This window comes from Apis florea, unplaced genomic scaffold, assembly GCF_048593485.1.
Source record: "Apis florea isolate Af1SG1 unplaced genomic scaffold, ASM4859348v1 contig_3802_pilon, whole genome shotgun sequence".
Classification (NCBI taxonomy): Eukaryota; Metazoa; Arthropoda; class Insecta; order Hymenoptera; family Apidae; genus Apis; species Apis florea.
The window spans coordinates 542,619-559,836 of NW_028256863.1; the positions used below are offsets into that span (position 1 = coordinate 542,619).

Consider the following 17,218-nt stretch of genomic DNA (forward strand, 5'->3'; position numbering starts at 1 on the left):
GCTACAAATATATATTACAATATCTTATTGAACATTATTTGAATTTATATTTAAATATAAAATTTAAAATTCATCTTGTTTAATCGATTTTATTTCAGTAGTCTCATAAAAAATAAAAAGTTTAATTATAACGATATTTTTAAAATCAAAATATATATATATATATATATATATATATATATATATATATATATATATATATATATATATTTTCTTTCCAATACAAACAAACAAAAATCAATCTTGATCTCATAAGATAACATAGTTTTCTTAGTAATACATCAAAAAAGTTGTATTGATACAAATTTATTTATCATTTTACAAATTTACATGAAATGTTGAAAAATATTACATGTTCTTTATAATTGTTATTTAAATACAAACTTAGGATTATGCATTAAATGAAAATATTCTTCTAGAATGAACCTTTCCAAACAACATAATCGACTGATTTTATGTGGATACTAGCGCCGCAAGTAACAAACTCGTCCATAAAGTATGTTTATTATCGACAATGCGAAACAGACTGTAGTGGCGGAATGAAAATGGCTAATTGTCAGGTTCGTTGGTGCAGCAGGTGAGCGATCAATTATCGTTAATATCGGGACATTAGTTGCTTCGGGATGAACGGTGCGCAGTTTGTAGCGATCTGAGCGGCTGAAATCAGTGAAAATTGTGTCGATTTTAGTGTTGTCGAACGAGTTAATGGATTTTCTGAAGAGGTGCGTGATCAAGATTACCGCTGGAAGGCTTGTTGGCTCCTTTTTTTCTACAGTGATAACAAGTTTTCAGTTTGTTAGAAATGAGCCAGCCAATGATCATTACTCGTCTGGCTTCACTCTTGTACAGGAATCAATAACCTCCTAGAGGGAAAAAAGAACGGATGCGACGCGGTCTCAAAACATTGAGACACATCAGCAAAACGTAGATTAATTTATTACGTCCATTCAGAAAACATACGTCCACCCGTTGTTTCTCCCGTATCAGTAACCGCGCGGAAAAAAGTGATGCATGAAAAGTCTCGATATTACGAGGCACGTGTTTGTATTGGAGTAAGAGCTGCTCTGTGTGTATGTGTGCCAGGTGCACTGTTGCATCCCTCTGATGAGCGCCATGCACCGTTTAGACCATAGCCATAATGTCATCCCGAAGGCTACTTCTTAGTAATTCACAAAGGGTTCACTCTTCCGTGAAGTACAGCGCATGGATACTTTCCAGGCAATACCTAGCACGTACCTTGCTAGAGAAATATTTGTGGTAGATCCTCGGTGAATCAAGAGTATGGCTTCTGGTGCATCTTCCTTGGATAGTGCTGGAAGTAGTGGTAAGTTTCTAGTTCTCTATATTACATGTTAATATATGTTTGTATTGATTGTCTATATCTGTTATATATATAGATTTAGGTGGAAAAAAAATGACCTAATAATATTGATGCTATTACAAAGTTTATTTTAATTTCAATCTATAAAGAAAAAGAAAAATAATGGAAGCTGTTGTGTTCTGTCTATTTTTAAGAATGGAAAAGAGATATTTTTGTATGAACATTAATATATATTTAATGAGATAATTTCATTATCTTAGAATAAATTTATATTATGAAAATTCATTGTGAAAAAGTATTTTTCTTTTAAATAAAAAAAATAATGTGATATTTGAGTTAGATAAATTGAATTTTATAATTTTGAATTTAAATAGAGAATTGTAAGGTGATATATTTATAAAGAATATTTATAATTTCACTTTACAAAAAACAATGAATCATGATGCTTACATGCGTGACATAGAGTTTCTTTCCTGGTGAAAGCTAGTTAGACTTTTGATTATATTCTGTTCTACCAATTGTAGAACAACATAGCAGATACTGTATAAATATAATCATTTCACTTTTATATTTGTAGTGAATCTTATAATTGTACTTATAATTGATTATATTTTTATTCGTTATTTTTTTTTTGCAGATGGAGCACTCAATATGGGTAAGACTGATATAAAATGAAAAGAATGAAAATTAATATCAATCAAATTGTATTGTGTATTGAATCACTCTTTGTCACAGATATTTTATTATTGAAAATAAGAAAATTATTTATTCACAATAGATTATTAAGTTTATTATTTTGTGTTTTATTAAAATATGTGTGTTTAATCCATATTATAAAAAATGCAAATAAATTTTTAACACAATTTAATATCTCAATTTAATGCACACTTTGTTGCACTAGTATTTACTTTTATTATATATGTAGAAATCCACTTTTTATTTAATTGCATTTTATTTATTATTTTGCAATTTGCATTATTGGATATAATTTGCGCGTATGGCATGCAGAAAGAGATAGTGGAGGCTATGGCAGTGTCGGCAGTCCTGTCGGTGGGCCTGAATGTCGTAGTGATTATGACGGTTTGCAAGCTCAATGTGATCAAGCCATGCATCAGCTTCAGCTACTTAGGCATAAACACTCCGATACTATAAGACGGTTTGTCCTGGTTTTGCTTAATTGTTTGTGTTACTCTGTTTGATGTCTTTTATAGAAAGTATACAATTTGAACAATCATATATTTATTTAACAATATTAATTTTAAAATATAGGTGTGAACATACTATGAAAGAATTGGAATACTATAGAGGACAACATATAGCAGTCATGAATCAGTTAGAGGCAACATCACAAGAGAGTTCCGCACTGCGGGGCAAATATGGAGATCTAGTAAATGATAAGCAACGCCTGGATCGTGAAGTTCAGGCGTTGCAAAAAGAAGTATCCGAATTACGATGCCAAAATCAAGAAGTTCTTGTTTCTGATGCTAGTAATAGTGACACCATGAATCAACATTATTTATCTGCGCTTCGAAAATATGAAGCCGTTAAAGATGAGTATGATGCCCTTCGAAAACGGTACGATGATTTAATATCATCACATTCATCGGCTGTTAATAAGGTAAGGTTAATAAGGCGTTAATTTTCGAAACGTGGATACGTTTTAATGCATACAATGATAATTTTTTTTTTTTTTTTTTTGGTTAACTTTATGTTGTTTGATTGATAATTAGTTGGAATTATCGCAAGAAGAAGCTGCCAGATTGAAAAAACAATATGATGAAATTGTTCAAGAGCGTAATAGCGCAGTTCGTGAGCGTAATGGTTTGAAACAACAGTGTACTGCTGCAATTAGGCAATGGGATATTGCATTAAGGGAAAGAAATGAATATCGCGAAGCTTTAGCTAAAGTACAGCAACAACACGAGGAGGCAGTAAAAGAAATTAATCATGCCATGGTGCTACGCATGAAGGCTAGTAAGGATATGAAACGATTAACAGAAGAAAGGAATGCTGCATTGCAAGAATACAGTTTAATTATGGGCGAAAGAGATACGGTACACAAGGAAATGGAGAAACTTGGTGATGATCTTACACAAGCATATACAAAAATCACTCATATAGAAAATCAAAACAAGCAATTTATGGAAGAGGTAAATTTATTTAAATTATTAATTTATTATACTTTATTTTTAAATTTAATTAATTTAAACATATATATTTTATAATATATTTTATAATATAATTATGATACAATTATAAATTATTAAGTACAATAAACGGTTCATTATTTTTTTCTTTATAGATTTTGTATTGGTTTTAGTTATTTATACGTTGCACATTACTTGCCACCATGTGTACTATTTTTAAATTAATGTTCTGTATTTTAATATCTGCTCTTTTTATTTTTAGAAAAAAGCTTTATCCTATCAAATAGAAACTTTAAGAAGAGAAATTTCATCCGCTTTACAAGATCGGGACGAAGCTTTGAAACAATGTAACGAATTACGTCAAAAGTTTGGTGATTATTCCGAAGGTTCGAATAGAGATTATAAAAATCGTATGGAATTGCATTCGTATAATCGCGAACGTGATAATTCGAGCAAAGAGGCTGAAAGAGAAAACAACACGGCTGATTACACAAAACGTGATAAAGAACGTATGGATAATTTGGATCAAGCAAATTTGGAGTTGGATAAACTTAGAAAATCTGTTGATAAATTACAAACGGAGCTCGAAGAAGCTTTGCAAGAGGCAGAGGTATCGAAACGAAGAAGAGATTGGGCTTTCAGCGAAAGAGATAAAATAGTTTTAGAAAGGGAAAGTATTAGAACTCTCTGCGATAGATTGAGGAAAGAACGTGATCGTGCAGTTTCGGAACTGGCGGGTGCTTTACGTGATTCTGACGATATTAAAAAGCAACGGAACGAGGCGTCGAAAGAATTGAAGGATCTCAAAGAGAAGATAGAATCTGGCGATCATGCGTTAAGAGCAAGCCAATTTGCACAAAGTTTAGTGCATGCACATGATTCGGCGATCGATACCGATGTCAATGACTGGGAAATTATTCCTATTCATTTGGATCTTAGTCGGCTTTGTCTAGATTCTGATCGCGATTTGGGATTAACATTGGTTGGAGGCCGTGACAATCCATATTATCCAAACGATACAGGAATTTACGTTGCTCAAGTGATATCAGGAAGTGCTACCGACGGTAAATTAAGAGTAAATGATTGCATTATGCGAGTGAATAACGTAGATTGTACATCCGTTTCTACACGTGTAATTATGGAAACTTTACGTACCTGTTCGGTGGGATCAGCTACATTGACGGTGAGAAGACGGCGTTTGACTAGAAGATCCTTAAGGACAACTCAATTGTCTGTTGGTTCAGTTCCTCATGGCATTTCTTTGGAACTTGGAGTATACATTTCAAAGATTTCACCTGGTAGTTTAGCTGCCAAAGATGGCAACCTTGCCGTTGGAGATAGAGTATTGAACGTACTGTCTTACCAAAAATTGTCCCATATAATAGATTTTAATATCGGATATTGTAACATTTCTTTCTCCTTTTTACAGATCAATAGTAAACCAATGGAAGGCATTAATTCGAGTCACGAGGCAATGGCAACCTTGAACGACACGAATACGGATGTGTTGACTATCACAACTTTGAAGGGAATACCATTGCCCTCGGCTACCAGCTCTGAAACTATGACCATTGACGGTAGCTTTGGTAGTGAAAAACAAAAAATGGTGAACAGTTGTTCTCAAACGGAGCAAGAAAGGATATTGTTGAAAATTCCGTCGGACGATTATGAGAGAAGGCACGTCGCATCGAACTTTGGCGAAAGAAGTATTTACAAAGTTTCGAAATCGGTCAGTAGCGAGAAACCAAGTGGAATTAGCAACGCTTGGGACAATATAAGAGAGAAGATTGACATAGTGCGGGGACGCAAGCATAGCAAAGATCGCGAGGAGAAGAAGAAACGGCATCGCAACTCGAGCCCGAACACGTTTGAGCAAGAGCAAGACGCGATAGCCGAATTAGATTCGGTGATAGAGAGTTATCACAAGAAAGCGAATAACGGAGTATTGAAACGAAGCAAACGACGCGGAACGGAAAAAGTTGAAAAGAATGGAGGTACGTGGCCGAAAGCCAGAGGTGGGCCTCTGATTCAGAACGGTACTGGTACTATTTTACATTCACGTAAGACGAAAGAAAGATTGCCCCTAAGCGTACTCCTTAACCAACCACCAAAGTATGAAAGTTACAATTATAATCGTATTTCCAATCCCATCCCCTTGACCAATTTTTCCAATGTGAACAATCGGCATACGGTTTATAAGTCTGTTGAAAAACCATTATCGAATTTCCTTAAAACTGGACCGTTATTTAGTCAAAAATCCTTTACTCCAGTGGTGCAGTTCAAAGATATCCCGATAGATAAGAAACCAGCGACCGAGTTCGAGAACACGGAAAACAGACTCGGTTCCACCCTCACGCCATCCGAAACTAGTATCGACTTTTCTGTGAAGTCGGGGAAAGACGTAGAATATTTCTCAAAGAAGAGAGCGCAAAAGTATACCCCTAGCAACGAGAGCCAAGTAGACACGCTACAGCATAATAGAGCGCAATCTCAACTTTATTCCGGGGCTGGATCGTCAACTTCCTCAACCAGCGGCCCGAGACAGCAATTGACTGGTAATTTTTCATTTCCTCCCTATACGCATTCGCATCCGCATCCCCATCAACAAAATTCTCTACCCTCGAGATACCCCTCCCCGCCCTCTTTGCCGTCTGCACAGTCCGGGGAGTCGATAGGACTTCCCGATGCACGATCTTATTGTTTCGAACCTTCGTATAGCCCCGGCCCGCAAACAGGATTCGGGCATTTGCACACACCCTCTGTAGATTTGCATTATCACAAATCTCGCGCTCCACCGATTGGCACCACATACGATGTATCGGCATACACGCATGGCTACGAAGGTGGAACATTTCCAAGAAAAAAGGAAAATCAACGTTTTCGAATACCGTCAAATCCTAGCGTGACGTCGAAAAGCAGCGTGGGTAAATTGTCTACCGGAAGTATAGAAAGAACCTCGGAAAGAGGCAGCCCAATGCCAACATTCCACGTGGAAGTGCTTAGCCCTGGTACAGGAGGCGGAGGTAGCTCTGGCGGAACTATTAGAGGAAGTAGTAGCAATAAAAGATCCAGCATGCCGGATTATTGTTACTCTCAACCGAGGCCTGCACCCGGAGAACTTCGAAGAGTTCATATAGACAAATCAGTCGAGCCCTTAGGTATCCAAATTTCTTGCTTAGAGAGCGGCGGTGTGTTTGTCTCTACTGTAAGCGAGCACAGTTTAGCGTCTCAAGTCGGTCTTCAAATCGGCGATCAATTGCTCGAAGTCTGTGGTATCAATATGAGAAGTGCCACTTATCAACTTGCTGCCAATGTGTTACGTCAGTGCGGTAATTCCATTACGATGCTGGTGCAGTACAGCCCGGACAGTGAGTACAGTGTTTTGTAAAAAAAAAAAAAAAAAAAAAAAGTAGAAAATATCCCTATCATGAGCTGCACTTTATATCAAATTTTTTTGCACTTTTACAATATATATATATATATACGTGATCATTATTTCTCATTATTGCATGGTTTCTATTTTGATGCAAATATTGTGCTTATATCTTGTTCTTTTTTTTTCTCTCTCTCTCTCTCTCCTCTCACAATAGAATACAACGAGTTGGAAGAAGGTTCCGCTTCTTCGAGTTCATCAGAAGCTGGTGGTGCTGAAGGTGGTAGTCGTAGCGGATCGCCAACACCATGCAATAGCCCTGAAGCTCCTAGAAAAACAACTATTGAGCCATTGGAAACTTCGGAACCTGAACGTGACGCTTCTAGCAGTTTAAGTACAACGCGTGATACTTCCAATACTTTAAATATTATGCGAGAAACTTCAAATACTTTAGAACCACCTCGCACTATTCGAGAAAGAGATATTAGAAATTCTGCCTCTTTGGAAGTACCGAGTACGCAGCAGAGGGAACGAGAAATCAGAGCGTCGGCATCGTTGGATATTAATATCAGGAAACCGGAGCTTCGTAGTTCAGCCACGTTGGATAATATGCGTAATTCCGCAACTCTTGATACATTACGCGGTACTGCAAATACTCTTACACGCGCACAGCTTAATCAAGCAGCGACCACGTTACAACGGCAAAATGCTACCGTAAGGAGTCCAACGCAAGTCCAAGAAGATCAAAATCGCAAAAGCCCGCCACCGAGTGAACCGAGATATCTTTTCATCGAGACAAGAAAGTGTTCGAATCTAGGTATCTCGCTTGTCGGTGGTAACGGTGTTGGAATATATGTACATTCGGTACAACCAGGCTGCCTCGCGGAAGACGCAGGATTACGTCCCGGTGACCGAATCTTAGAATATAATGGCGTTGATCTGAGACAAGCGACCGCAGAACAAGCTGCTTTAGAATTGGCTAGACCAGCGGATAAAGTAACACTGATTGCTCAATACGTACCTGAAAGGTATAACGAAGTAAAGGATAAACCTGGAGACAGTTTTTATGTGAAAGCAATGTTCGATCGAGTAGGCGAAGTTGGAGATAGCCTGCAACTTAGGTTTAATAAAGATGATATTTTATACGTTGATAATACAATGTTTAATGGTACTCCGGGTCATTGGCGAGCTTGGATAGTTGATCAAACTGGAAGAAGACAAACTTGCGGTATAATTCCAAGTAAATTCAAGTAAGTTAGAAGAAAAAAGAAAAAGATAATCACTTTAAATCATATTATATATTTTTAATGTATATATTATAATATTCATAATATATTCATTTCAAGGGTCGAAGAAGAATTGCTTCTGCGACGTTCATTAGGCGATTTGGAAACGGATACTACTAGAAGAGGTAGCACAAGTGCAAGAAGAAGCTTTTTCCGTCGGAAAAAACATCAACGTTCTTCCAGCAGAGATAGCAAAGAATTGTCACATCTTACGGGAGTAAATTTGGGCTGGTATAGTGATAGTGGAACACTGAATGAAGACACTCTTCCAGCAAGTTACCAACGCGTTGAACGATTAGATTGTAAGTATTTTATTTTTGATCTCATATTTTCGCATATGACACTTATGATTATTTATTCACCGTTATTAATTTTATTTTATTTTTATATACAGATCCAGCTTTAAGACCGGTATTGATTATCGGACCGTTGAGCGAATGTGTAGTAACAAAACTATTACAAGAATTTCCAGGACAGTTCACTAGATGTCTTGCAGAAGCAATGCATTGTTCTCAAGCGACGCTGGAACAAGGTTTACGTGATTCTCTTTATGTGGACTACAGAAAAAAAGGAAGCTATTTCGAGTGTACTACAGTGCAAGCTGTGAAGGACATCTGTGAGAAGGTATTTTTTTATCGAATGCCTATAAAATATTGATAACGCTATTTATAGTAAGAGTATAAACACTAGGTAAAATACCTAAAAGTAGATCATCTAAAATTTATATAATTCTTCGGTTTTATTTATATTCCTTTATTATATTTTATTAAAACTATATTATTAAAACATATTCTATTTATAGAATACTCATTGCATCTTGGATGTTTCAATTGCATCGATTGAACGACTTCATCGACATCAAATCTATCCTATAGTTTTGTTGATTAAATTTAAAAGTACGAAACAAATAAAGGAAGTGAAAGATTCCAGATATCCAAGCGATAAAGTTAGTGCCAAAGTTGCCAAGGAGATGTATGAACAAGCATTGAAATTGGAAGCTGAGTATAGGCATCATATTTCTGGTAAGAATATATTTATCAAATAAAATTTCTATCTATTTTCTTTTTTTTATAGATTCGCTTCTTCGATTATTATTGACATTTTTTTTATTGAACATTTCAGCTGTAATTCCAGCTGGTGTAAATGTTGCGTATATATGTACGCAAGTAAAAGCTGCGGTAGATGAAGAGCAAAGCAAAGCGCTTTGGGTTCCCAGAGGGCCTCCCTGACATTTAAGGGGGGGTCCCCACAAGCCGCAGTGGAAATCAATCTAAATTCCACCAGGGGGCCCTTACGCCGTACGATTGTACAAAATTGTTACAAGTTTGTTTTTTATGGTCTCTTATTTGTCTCGATGGTGTACAAGAATTTCGATTCTTCTTTTTATGGTTTCATTACTACGATTGTTTCAATAATTTTTATCTATTTTGTTATCGTAATTCAATTATGCAAAGATTAATTTTTTTTCCCCTTTCTTTTTCTTTATCTTTATTACATTGAAGTTTAATATAAATTACAAAGTTTATTTTAATAAATTTTTTTTATATAAATATCTCATCAAATATCTAACGATTTTAACAAATATTTGACACTAATTAAATAGTACTAATGTTTCCTATAAAACATCGCGAAAAAATATAATAAGTGATGTAACTTTAGCTGGTTTTATAAGATTTTCCTTAAATCGTTCATATGTTCAAAAACCTATTCATATTTCAAGAAAGTGAAGAAATATTTTTCATGTCTGCTTCGAACCTCGATCGATCATAATTTCTCAATTAGATATTCAATAATAGGAAAACTTTTTATTACAATTGGCATGAGACCATAAATGAAACGATGTAGCAAATAAAAATATTCATCGTACCGTGGCCCGTAAATCATTTGGTGGATGAATTCGTAAGATTCGTTAGCGAATTAATTTCAGCCAATCGTACTTGTCTGATTATTATATTAACCCCTCAAATCGCTATTGTACAGAATAATTTCGCGTAATTAGTATTATTGTACAGAAATTATGTAATATTATAAATTAAAAAAAGTTACTTATTTGTATATAATTTACTTACAAAACTTATGGATTATATGCTTCTTAATTTTTTAAGTTTAGACGAATCTTTTAAATTTAAGTGATACTTTAGTCATATTGTTCTATATATATAAATAAATAACTGTTTATAATCCATTTGTTGAAATTGCGCGACAGTCGGTTTGAGGGGTTAATGTTTTAACGTTTAAGATCGAGGAATTAAAAAAAAAAATGTAAAGAAAATGAATATGGAATTGAAAAAAAACAATGGCTTGTTTCCGCCATTTTTTTAATTTGTAAATATCTAAAATGATAATAAGCAATAACAATATTCGTGACACAGACTAACAAAATATATAATGAAGTGCGTTATTGCTTTTTTACTTCTATAGTTTGAATTATTTTACGAATTTATACTATAACGATGTTTTTTAATCGACCTTAAGGCGCTTTATAAGGTGCAGTCATATTTTGAAAGATATATAAAATGCAAGCACGTATCATTACGTATCTACATTCAGAATCTAATTATATATTTTATATTACATTTTTATAAAGGAAAAAAAAAAATAGTTTTTCTTATTACAATTTTAAAAATTATATTTAAATTGTTTCATTCTTAATTTTTTTAACATTTTGATAAATATAAAGAATTTTTTTACATTATTTACAGTATCTGAGGTGTAGATATGTACAAGTTTCTTATGTATTATTGGAAAAAATTAAAGGGTACGTTTAATGTACCAAGGGATAAATATTAAATTTAATCATAAAAATTTATCATAACAATGCTTTGATACTTAAATTAAATTTTAATTAATTTTCTCTTCTGTTAGAAATGAAGCCTTTTTGATTTTAAAATAGGCTTGCATTTTCTAATGATGAATATTATATAAACTGAGTTAACTGAATTTACAAAAAAAATTTTTACAAGTGTCACAGATATGATTGTCCAGATTTGTACGTACAGAGAGGATTAAATAAGAAAGACAAAAAAACATTGCTTTTTGTAAAACAGAAATTTAGTTTTTTAACAAGACAATATTTAGGCGTAAGTTATTAAACTGAGACCAAAAATTTAAAGGATACTATGCTAATTCATAAGGATAATTAAATTTATTCGTACCATTATTATCAATATGTTTAATGCAGAAATATAGATATACATATATACTTTTTGATATATTGCGAAATCAATACCAAATTGATTATGAATTTCGTAATACAAAAAGCTCGAAAAGAAAAAAAAATATATAAGAAATTACAAGAAAAATGCCAAATATGTTTGGCAGCTTGTAGCAACAAGGAATTATTGTTTCACATCCAGGGTAAATACTCTTTAAAAAAGCGATGGCGGACAATCTAATTAAAAATTAGATGAATTTATTAATATAATAAAATATTTTTCAGGAAAAAATATTTAATTTTTATTCTTTTATAATTAGTAGGAAAGATATTATAATAATGTACGTATCACGTATATTTATACATGTATATATTTTTGTACACACATATGAATCTTGAACGTTATACACGTGTGAAATGAAAATTATTATATAAATTATTATTTAAAATCGGTAATCTTAACTATATTATATACGATGATATTATGCGTTGTGAAATACAATATATTTTCTGTAACAAATTTATTTTTATAAAATTGTTTTTTGAAATTATTGTAATTGTAAAATATGGAAATTTATTTTCAGTAGAACTGGTAATAACTTTCTTTTTTTGATATTTGTTTAATGTAAAATAATTAATTATAAAAAAAATAACAAAAAATTAATGTGTATATATATATATATATATTTGTATATATTTTTTTTTTTCTTTTCTTTCTATAATAGGTATATAATATATATACAAGAAATGTAATTAAGAAATAAGATAAACACAAAGTGCATTATTAAAATGAGATTTATTTTGTTATTCAATTTATATTAAAAATAAAATTACGATGAATATTAAAAAAAAAATATTTAAACTCTTTATGTTCTTAAATATTGTACTTCGTTCATCGAAATATAATGTAATTATAAATGGAATTATTATTTCGTATAAAACTTTGTTAATTAAAAAAAAAAGATTGTAAATATAATTAATATCGATCTTTAGATTCTTTAGATAGAACTGATAGAAATGATAAAACTTTGCATAAGAACATTGTATAACGGGTAAGATTCATTTGTGGAGAGTTGCAAAAAAAGTGCATCTTTTATGTTCTCTTCCAAAAAAAACTTTTTTTCCAAATATTCTAATGTAAAAAAAAAGAAAAAAAAAAGAAATATTGTTGATATATATAAATTAAACATAATTTTTGAATGAATGAAAAATTAAGATAGGTCGAGGGCGAAGGATAAATGCCAAAAATAATACGAGAGAGAGAGAGAGAGAGAAAGAGAAAAAGTGAGCAGTATCGAAGGAGGAGGGAGAAAAGATTAATTTTGTATTAACAATTATTTTAAATCACAGCACTGTGATACATGTGTAACTGCTTCGATGATGACATATCAATTTCACAATCCTTCTATATTATTACTATTATACATATACGTACATAGTACGAAACTCATATTTTGGGCAATACTTATATATATATACTATACATAAATGTTATATATATATATATATATATATACATACATATATATTTAACTACGCACTTTTACTATTTTTCATAAGCACGTGATTCTGATCCATTTAATAACCATATACAACAATAGCACTGGTGCGCGTAAAGATAAAAAAGAAAAATGAAAAATATATTCCCAATTTTTTGTATTCAATTTAATTTCGAGATAGATAACGTTTGAATGGAAAAATTTTCAAATGCTCTCAACTTGTTTACAAATTTTTTTGAACTTTCATGAAATCACGTTTGAAAATCAAAATGATGCAAATTTACGTAAATTTAATTTAATCTCGAAATACGAATATAATAAAAGTATTTTAAGACGCGCGTGCTAGATCACACTAAAAAACAATTAGGTATACGATAGTAAAACAAGCATTGATTACTGATCATTGAAGCGTTTATGGTGATATATATATATATTACGTGGACGAGAAGCAGAGCATGGCGATTGGGTTTGAAGAATGCGCGGATACAGATCGATGGGTTCTGATAGCAATTTATTCAAACGATGATCGCGACTAGTCTTCAATAGTATTCTATTTCCTATTAACGAATTTCTCCTCGCAGTATCACTGTCTATGTTCCAATCGAAATTCTATCGTCTTGATATCTCATGTTATACCCACGCTCTATCTTTATATATATTTTTCTATATTCTATATTTGTATCGCACGTTTTTACGTTATTGCGGGAAAAAACAGTTTACTTGCCGAGCTTTCGTTTTCGAACGTAACGAAGAAAGGCATTGTTCTTCTAAAGATTTTAAAATTTAATTTTTCTCGCTAAATATCAATATTTATTGACCGGGCATGCAAACTGTCTTCTTCGTCTCTCTTCCTCGTCGGTAGAACCGTCTTCGAATCGAAGTATTACCTCATCGATAACGAAATTCATCCTTCTTTAAGAAAAAAAAGAAAAAAACTATTGTAACAAAAGTAACAGTGCTGCGAGTTTAGTTAAATCAGATTTTAGAAGTATTTTTCAGTGCAGAATATCGAGATAGTCGTCGATAAATAACAGTTCGTTCGTTGTAGTTCGTTCAAGTTCTCGTGTAAATTTTTAAATACTTGTGAATTATTATTTATATAAAAAAGTTTTTTCTTTCTTTCAAAAAAGAAACAGTGAAATATAATTGTGAAAAAGAAAATCGTGCGCTGAAAAGATCGATGAAAAGAATAGCTAATAATATTAGAATTGGAAGGAAATTTTGTAAAAAAAAGTTAGGTTACAGAGAGCGGCATTTCTAGTTCTTCTTTCAATAATCGCGTTTCTATCGTTGTCTTTTTACATACACAGAGTGCATTATTATAAAACGGAATTGCTAATAATTGTTAAGTGCAGATTAACTTAGACTGATTTACAAATCGATCAATCATCAATCAAGTCTGTATCTATTTTGTCGGAAATAGAGTTGGGGAAAATTTTTTTTAATAATTATTGTGCAACTAGTAGAGGAAGAAATACTATGCTCCATAGGTTGTTGAGATTTCTATTTACAAGCGAAAAAAATCGGAATACACGGTTGTATCGTTGGTTTATAAAACGCATTCACTGCCAAAATATTTATTCAACTTTCTCGTTATTATTCTCGCAGATGAATTCTTCGTAGAGAAAGTTATATAAATAATTTAACAACAGAGCAATAGAATAAACGTACATGTTGCGAAGAGAAATAATAAAATAAAAAAAAAAGAGAGAGAGAAAAAAGAAAACAAAATAAAATGCATCGTGGTGGGAAAATTATTTTGTAAAGATATTAATTGTCATCGAATATAATGAATATTTAGGTTGAAAAGGAACTCGATAAAATTCGATTGTAAATGATTTTTTTTTCTTTTTGTTGAATAATGTTATATTATACACGTAATATTATTTAAATAATATTCATTGGTATGTATTTAATAATATTATGGTAATATAACATTACATTTTATAAATGTATTGTAAATACGTATGTAGCATATTTGTGCGTAATGTATTATGGATTGTATAAAGAGAAAATTTCTTCGTTTTTTTACTTTTAAGGCGAATCTTAAATGATAATTTTCTATCTCGATTTGGTTCGCAGTTTGCCCACTAATGCTTCCACGAACAAACACACAAAAATTATTCACACGTATGAAAGAGAATTCCCCTTATTAAGTTATTACTTTTTAAACTTATTTATTATTTATAGTTAAACCCTAATATAATATCAGCAATAAACTTGATCGTTTATTCGCAGAATAATAAACGTGTTTTCTTGTTTTCTTAAGTGATTATCCAGCATGTTCGAATCGTTTCGTTTATTTTGCATGTTCAATCTTATATATATATATATATGTTTTTATTCTTTATTTTTTTCTGTATATTTATAAAACATTACAAATATTATTTACTAATAATTTTATTCTGTAAATGGAGAATTATTACATTTACGAACGAGACAGAGAAAGATATATTAGAAATATTTATTTATTATACAAAATAATTTTTGCATTTTCATCATTCTAATCATTAAGGTTGTAATCCAACACAATTCCATTATCCATCGATACTAATACCGTGTGTAATGTATATTTATGTATAAAAAAAAAAAATTATTGTTTCTATCACTTATTCCGATTTTTCCCACCAATATGCTTTCTATACATAAGCTTTAACAGTGAATGCGTGCATAACATACTATTAATGTAATGTTTCTATATGTGCTCGATAACTAACTAACTTATAAACATAGCACAGATATGGCAATTGTAGCATTTTTTATAGTAAAAAAAAAAAAAAAAAAACTCTTTTGTTAACAGCATTGAACAGATAGGATATTTCAGAAATCTGTGATCAATATGTATATCGACGCGTATAAGCAGCATGAAATTTGTGATTGTATTAAGATGCAAATATTTTTTATACGAATTGGTGAATATACGCTCAGACGGTACGAGGGACGAAATTAGCGGTTAGAAATATTCCGAATATCGGAAATGAGGCAAATATCGATTGTTCATTGAGCATTAATTTATTCGAATGTGATGTAAATATTATTAACTAAAGTATGAAATGTTATTAATTTTATTTTTCGAGTTGTAATTCAATTTTGAATTAGGACAATTATACAGGGCGAAAAATTTGTGACGTAATTTTATTCTGAAAAGACTTATTTGAATATTTTTCAGTGATCCATTATTTTATTTATACAATAATAATTGCATTATTTAAAATTCGATTTACAGTGTGCGAGTTTCGCTTGAATTTTAAATAAAATTCAAGTTGTATGTGTAGCTCAATAATTACGTATGCCGATATATCGTATAACCGACATAAACCTGACACACGTTCCAACTGTCCAAGTTTCACGCTGTTTCCTGTTGAAAAAAGAAAATGAGTCTTCCTATGTCTATTCCTGCCACGCGCATCGACTGCCCCGAAGATATTTTTTAAAAAAAAAAGACCTTCATGACTTTTCGACTTTAATGTGAATGTATACGTATGCAATAATGATAACACTACTTTCACGAAATCCTTATCTATTTTTGAAATCTTTTACCGATCGTATGCCACGTGTTAGTATATCACTTGATTGTCAAATATGATACAAATTTAAAGGGATTTATAACACTTTTGGTATGAAAAATTACGATAAAATTGAAAAAATTTAATTATAAAAATAGAAGTTGCCCTTGCGTGTACGTAATAATAATTAATATCGCAATTTAAAATTTATTCAACAGTTAAATAATATATACGCAAAAATTACAATGTATTAATAAAAAAAAAAAAGTCTGCCGGTCACTTCGAGAATCTGTTTTATATATAATTTGTAATTTATTTATAATTATTAGAAGAATGAGCAAAACATGGTTTTTTTTGTTATTCGATAGCGACTAATTTTTCAATTACCCAACTATGTTGTTTGGAAACAATTAACAATATATAAAATACCGTATTGTGTCATCTGATCCCCTCCCTCTCTTTTGCAATGGTTTTGATACCAAATGTTCTAGCTCGTAATTTATAAATACATATATACTTCTATTTATAAGCATATGTCTTTTAATATGGTATAAACAACTTAACAGAATACATATATTGAAATATATGTGTGTACATATATATACGTGATATGTACATACATATATTTGAAACGCGACACAGATGATACGATCTTTGTAATATTATGATATAATATATATGTATATGTGACATTGATTAATATGTATGATGTAAGGAATGGATTCGGTGTATTCGTGTGAGGTTATTACAGCAACACGTGCGAATACCCAAATATCGACGTTCGTTATTGTTTGTAAGTCTTCTTTCTTGTAAAACGTACAAGTTGTCCTATGTAAGAGAGAAAGGAAATAAAGTCGATTCTAACGAAAAACTTTCTTATTATTTTCATCAATAATACCAAATAAGATAAGATAAGATAGAAGTAATACAAA

At 31.5% G+C, this 17,218-nt stretch overlaps 1 protein-coding gene and 1 long non-coding RNA gene across 6 annotated transcripts; one reads left to right on the forward strand and one right to left on the reverse strand.

Annotated features, from left to right (window-relative positions):
• Positions 1-289: 289 nt before the first annotated feature.
• LOC147656139 (uncharacterized) lies at positions 290-1,283 on the reverse strand. The gene is made up of 2 exons (XR_015294860.1): positions 741-1,283; positions 290-657 (listed from the first exon to the last, which is right to left on the reverse strand). It is a non-coding gene; the product is annotated as an uncharacterized LOC147656139 (long non-coding RNA).
• On the forward strand, positions 540-17,157 carry Dlg5 (MAGUK family member discs large 5). 5 transcript variants are annotated; one of them, XM_031915822.2, is made up of 13 exons: positions 540-577; positions 1,219-1,324; positions 1,959-1,976; positions 2,330-2,477; positions 2,591-2,939; positions 3,052-3,471; positions 3,731-4,819; positions 4,898-6,836; positions 7,059-8,091; positions 8,188-8,429; positions 8,522-8,751; positions 8,930-9,149; positions 9,250-17,157. In XM_031915822.2, exons 2-13 carry the CDS (start codon positions 1,282-1,284, stop codon positions 9,354-9,356), a joined length of 5,838 nt encoding a protein of 1,945 aa, XP_031771682.1. In that variant the 5' UTR covers positions 540-577; positions 1,219-1,281; the 3' UTR covers positions 9,357-17,157. The 5 variants fall into 5 exon arrangements, with proteins under 5 accessions (XP_031771682.1, XP_086772472.1, XP_086772471.1 ...); XM_086916345.1 differs by lacking the exon at positions 540-577 and having other exon boundaries at positions 1,189-1,324; positions 4,898-5,462; positions 5,739-6,836; XM_086916346.1 differs by lacking the exon at positions 540-577 and having other exon boundaries at positions 961-1,324; positions 4,898-6,023.
• The last annotated feature ends 61 nt before the right edge of the window (positions 17,158-17,218 follow it).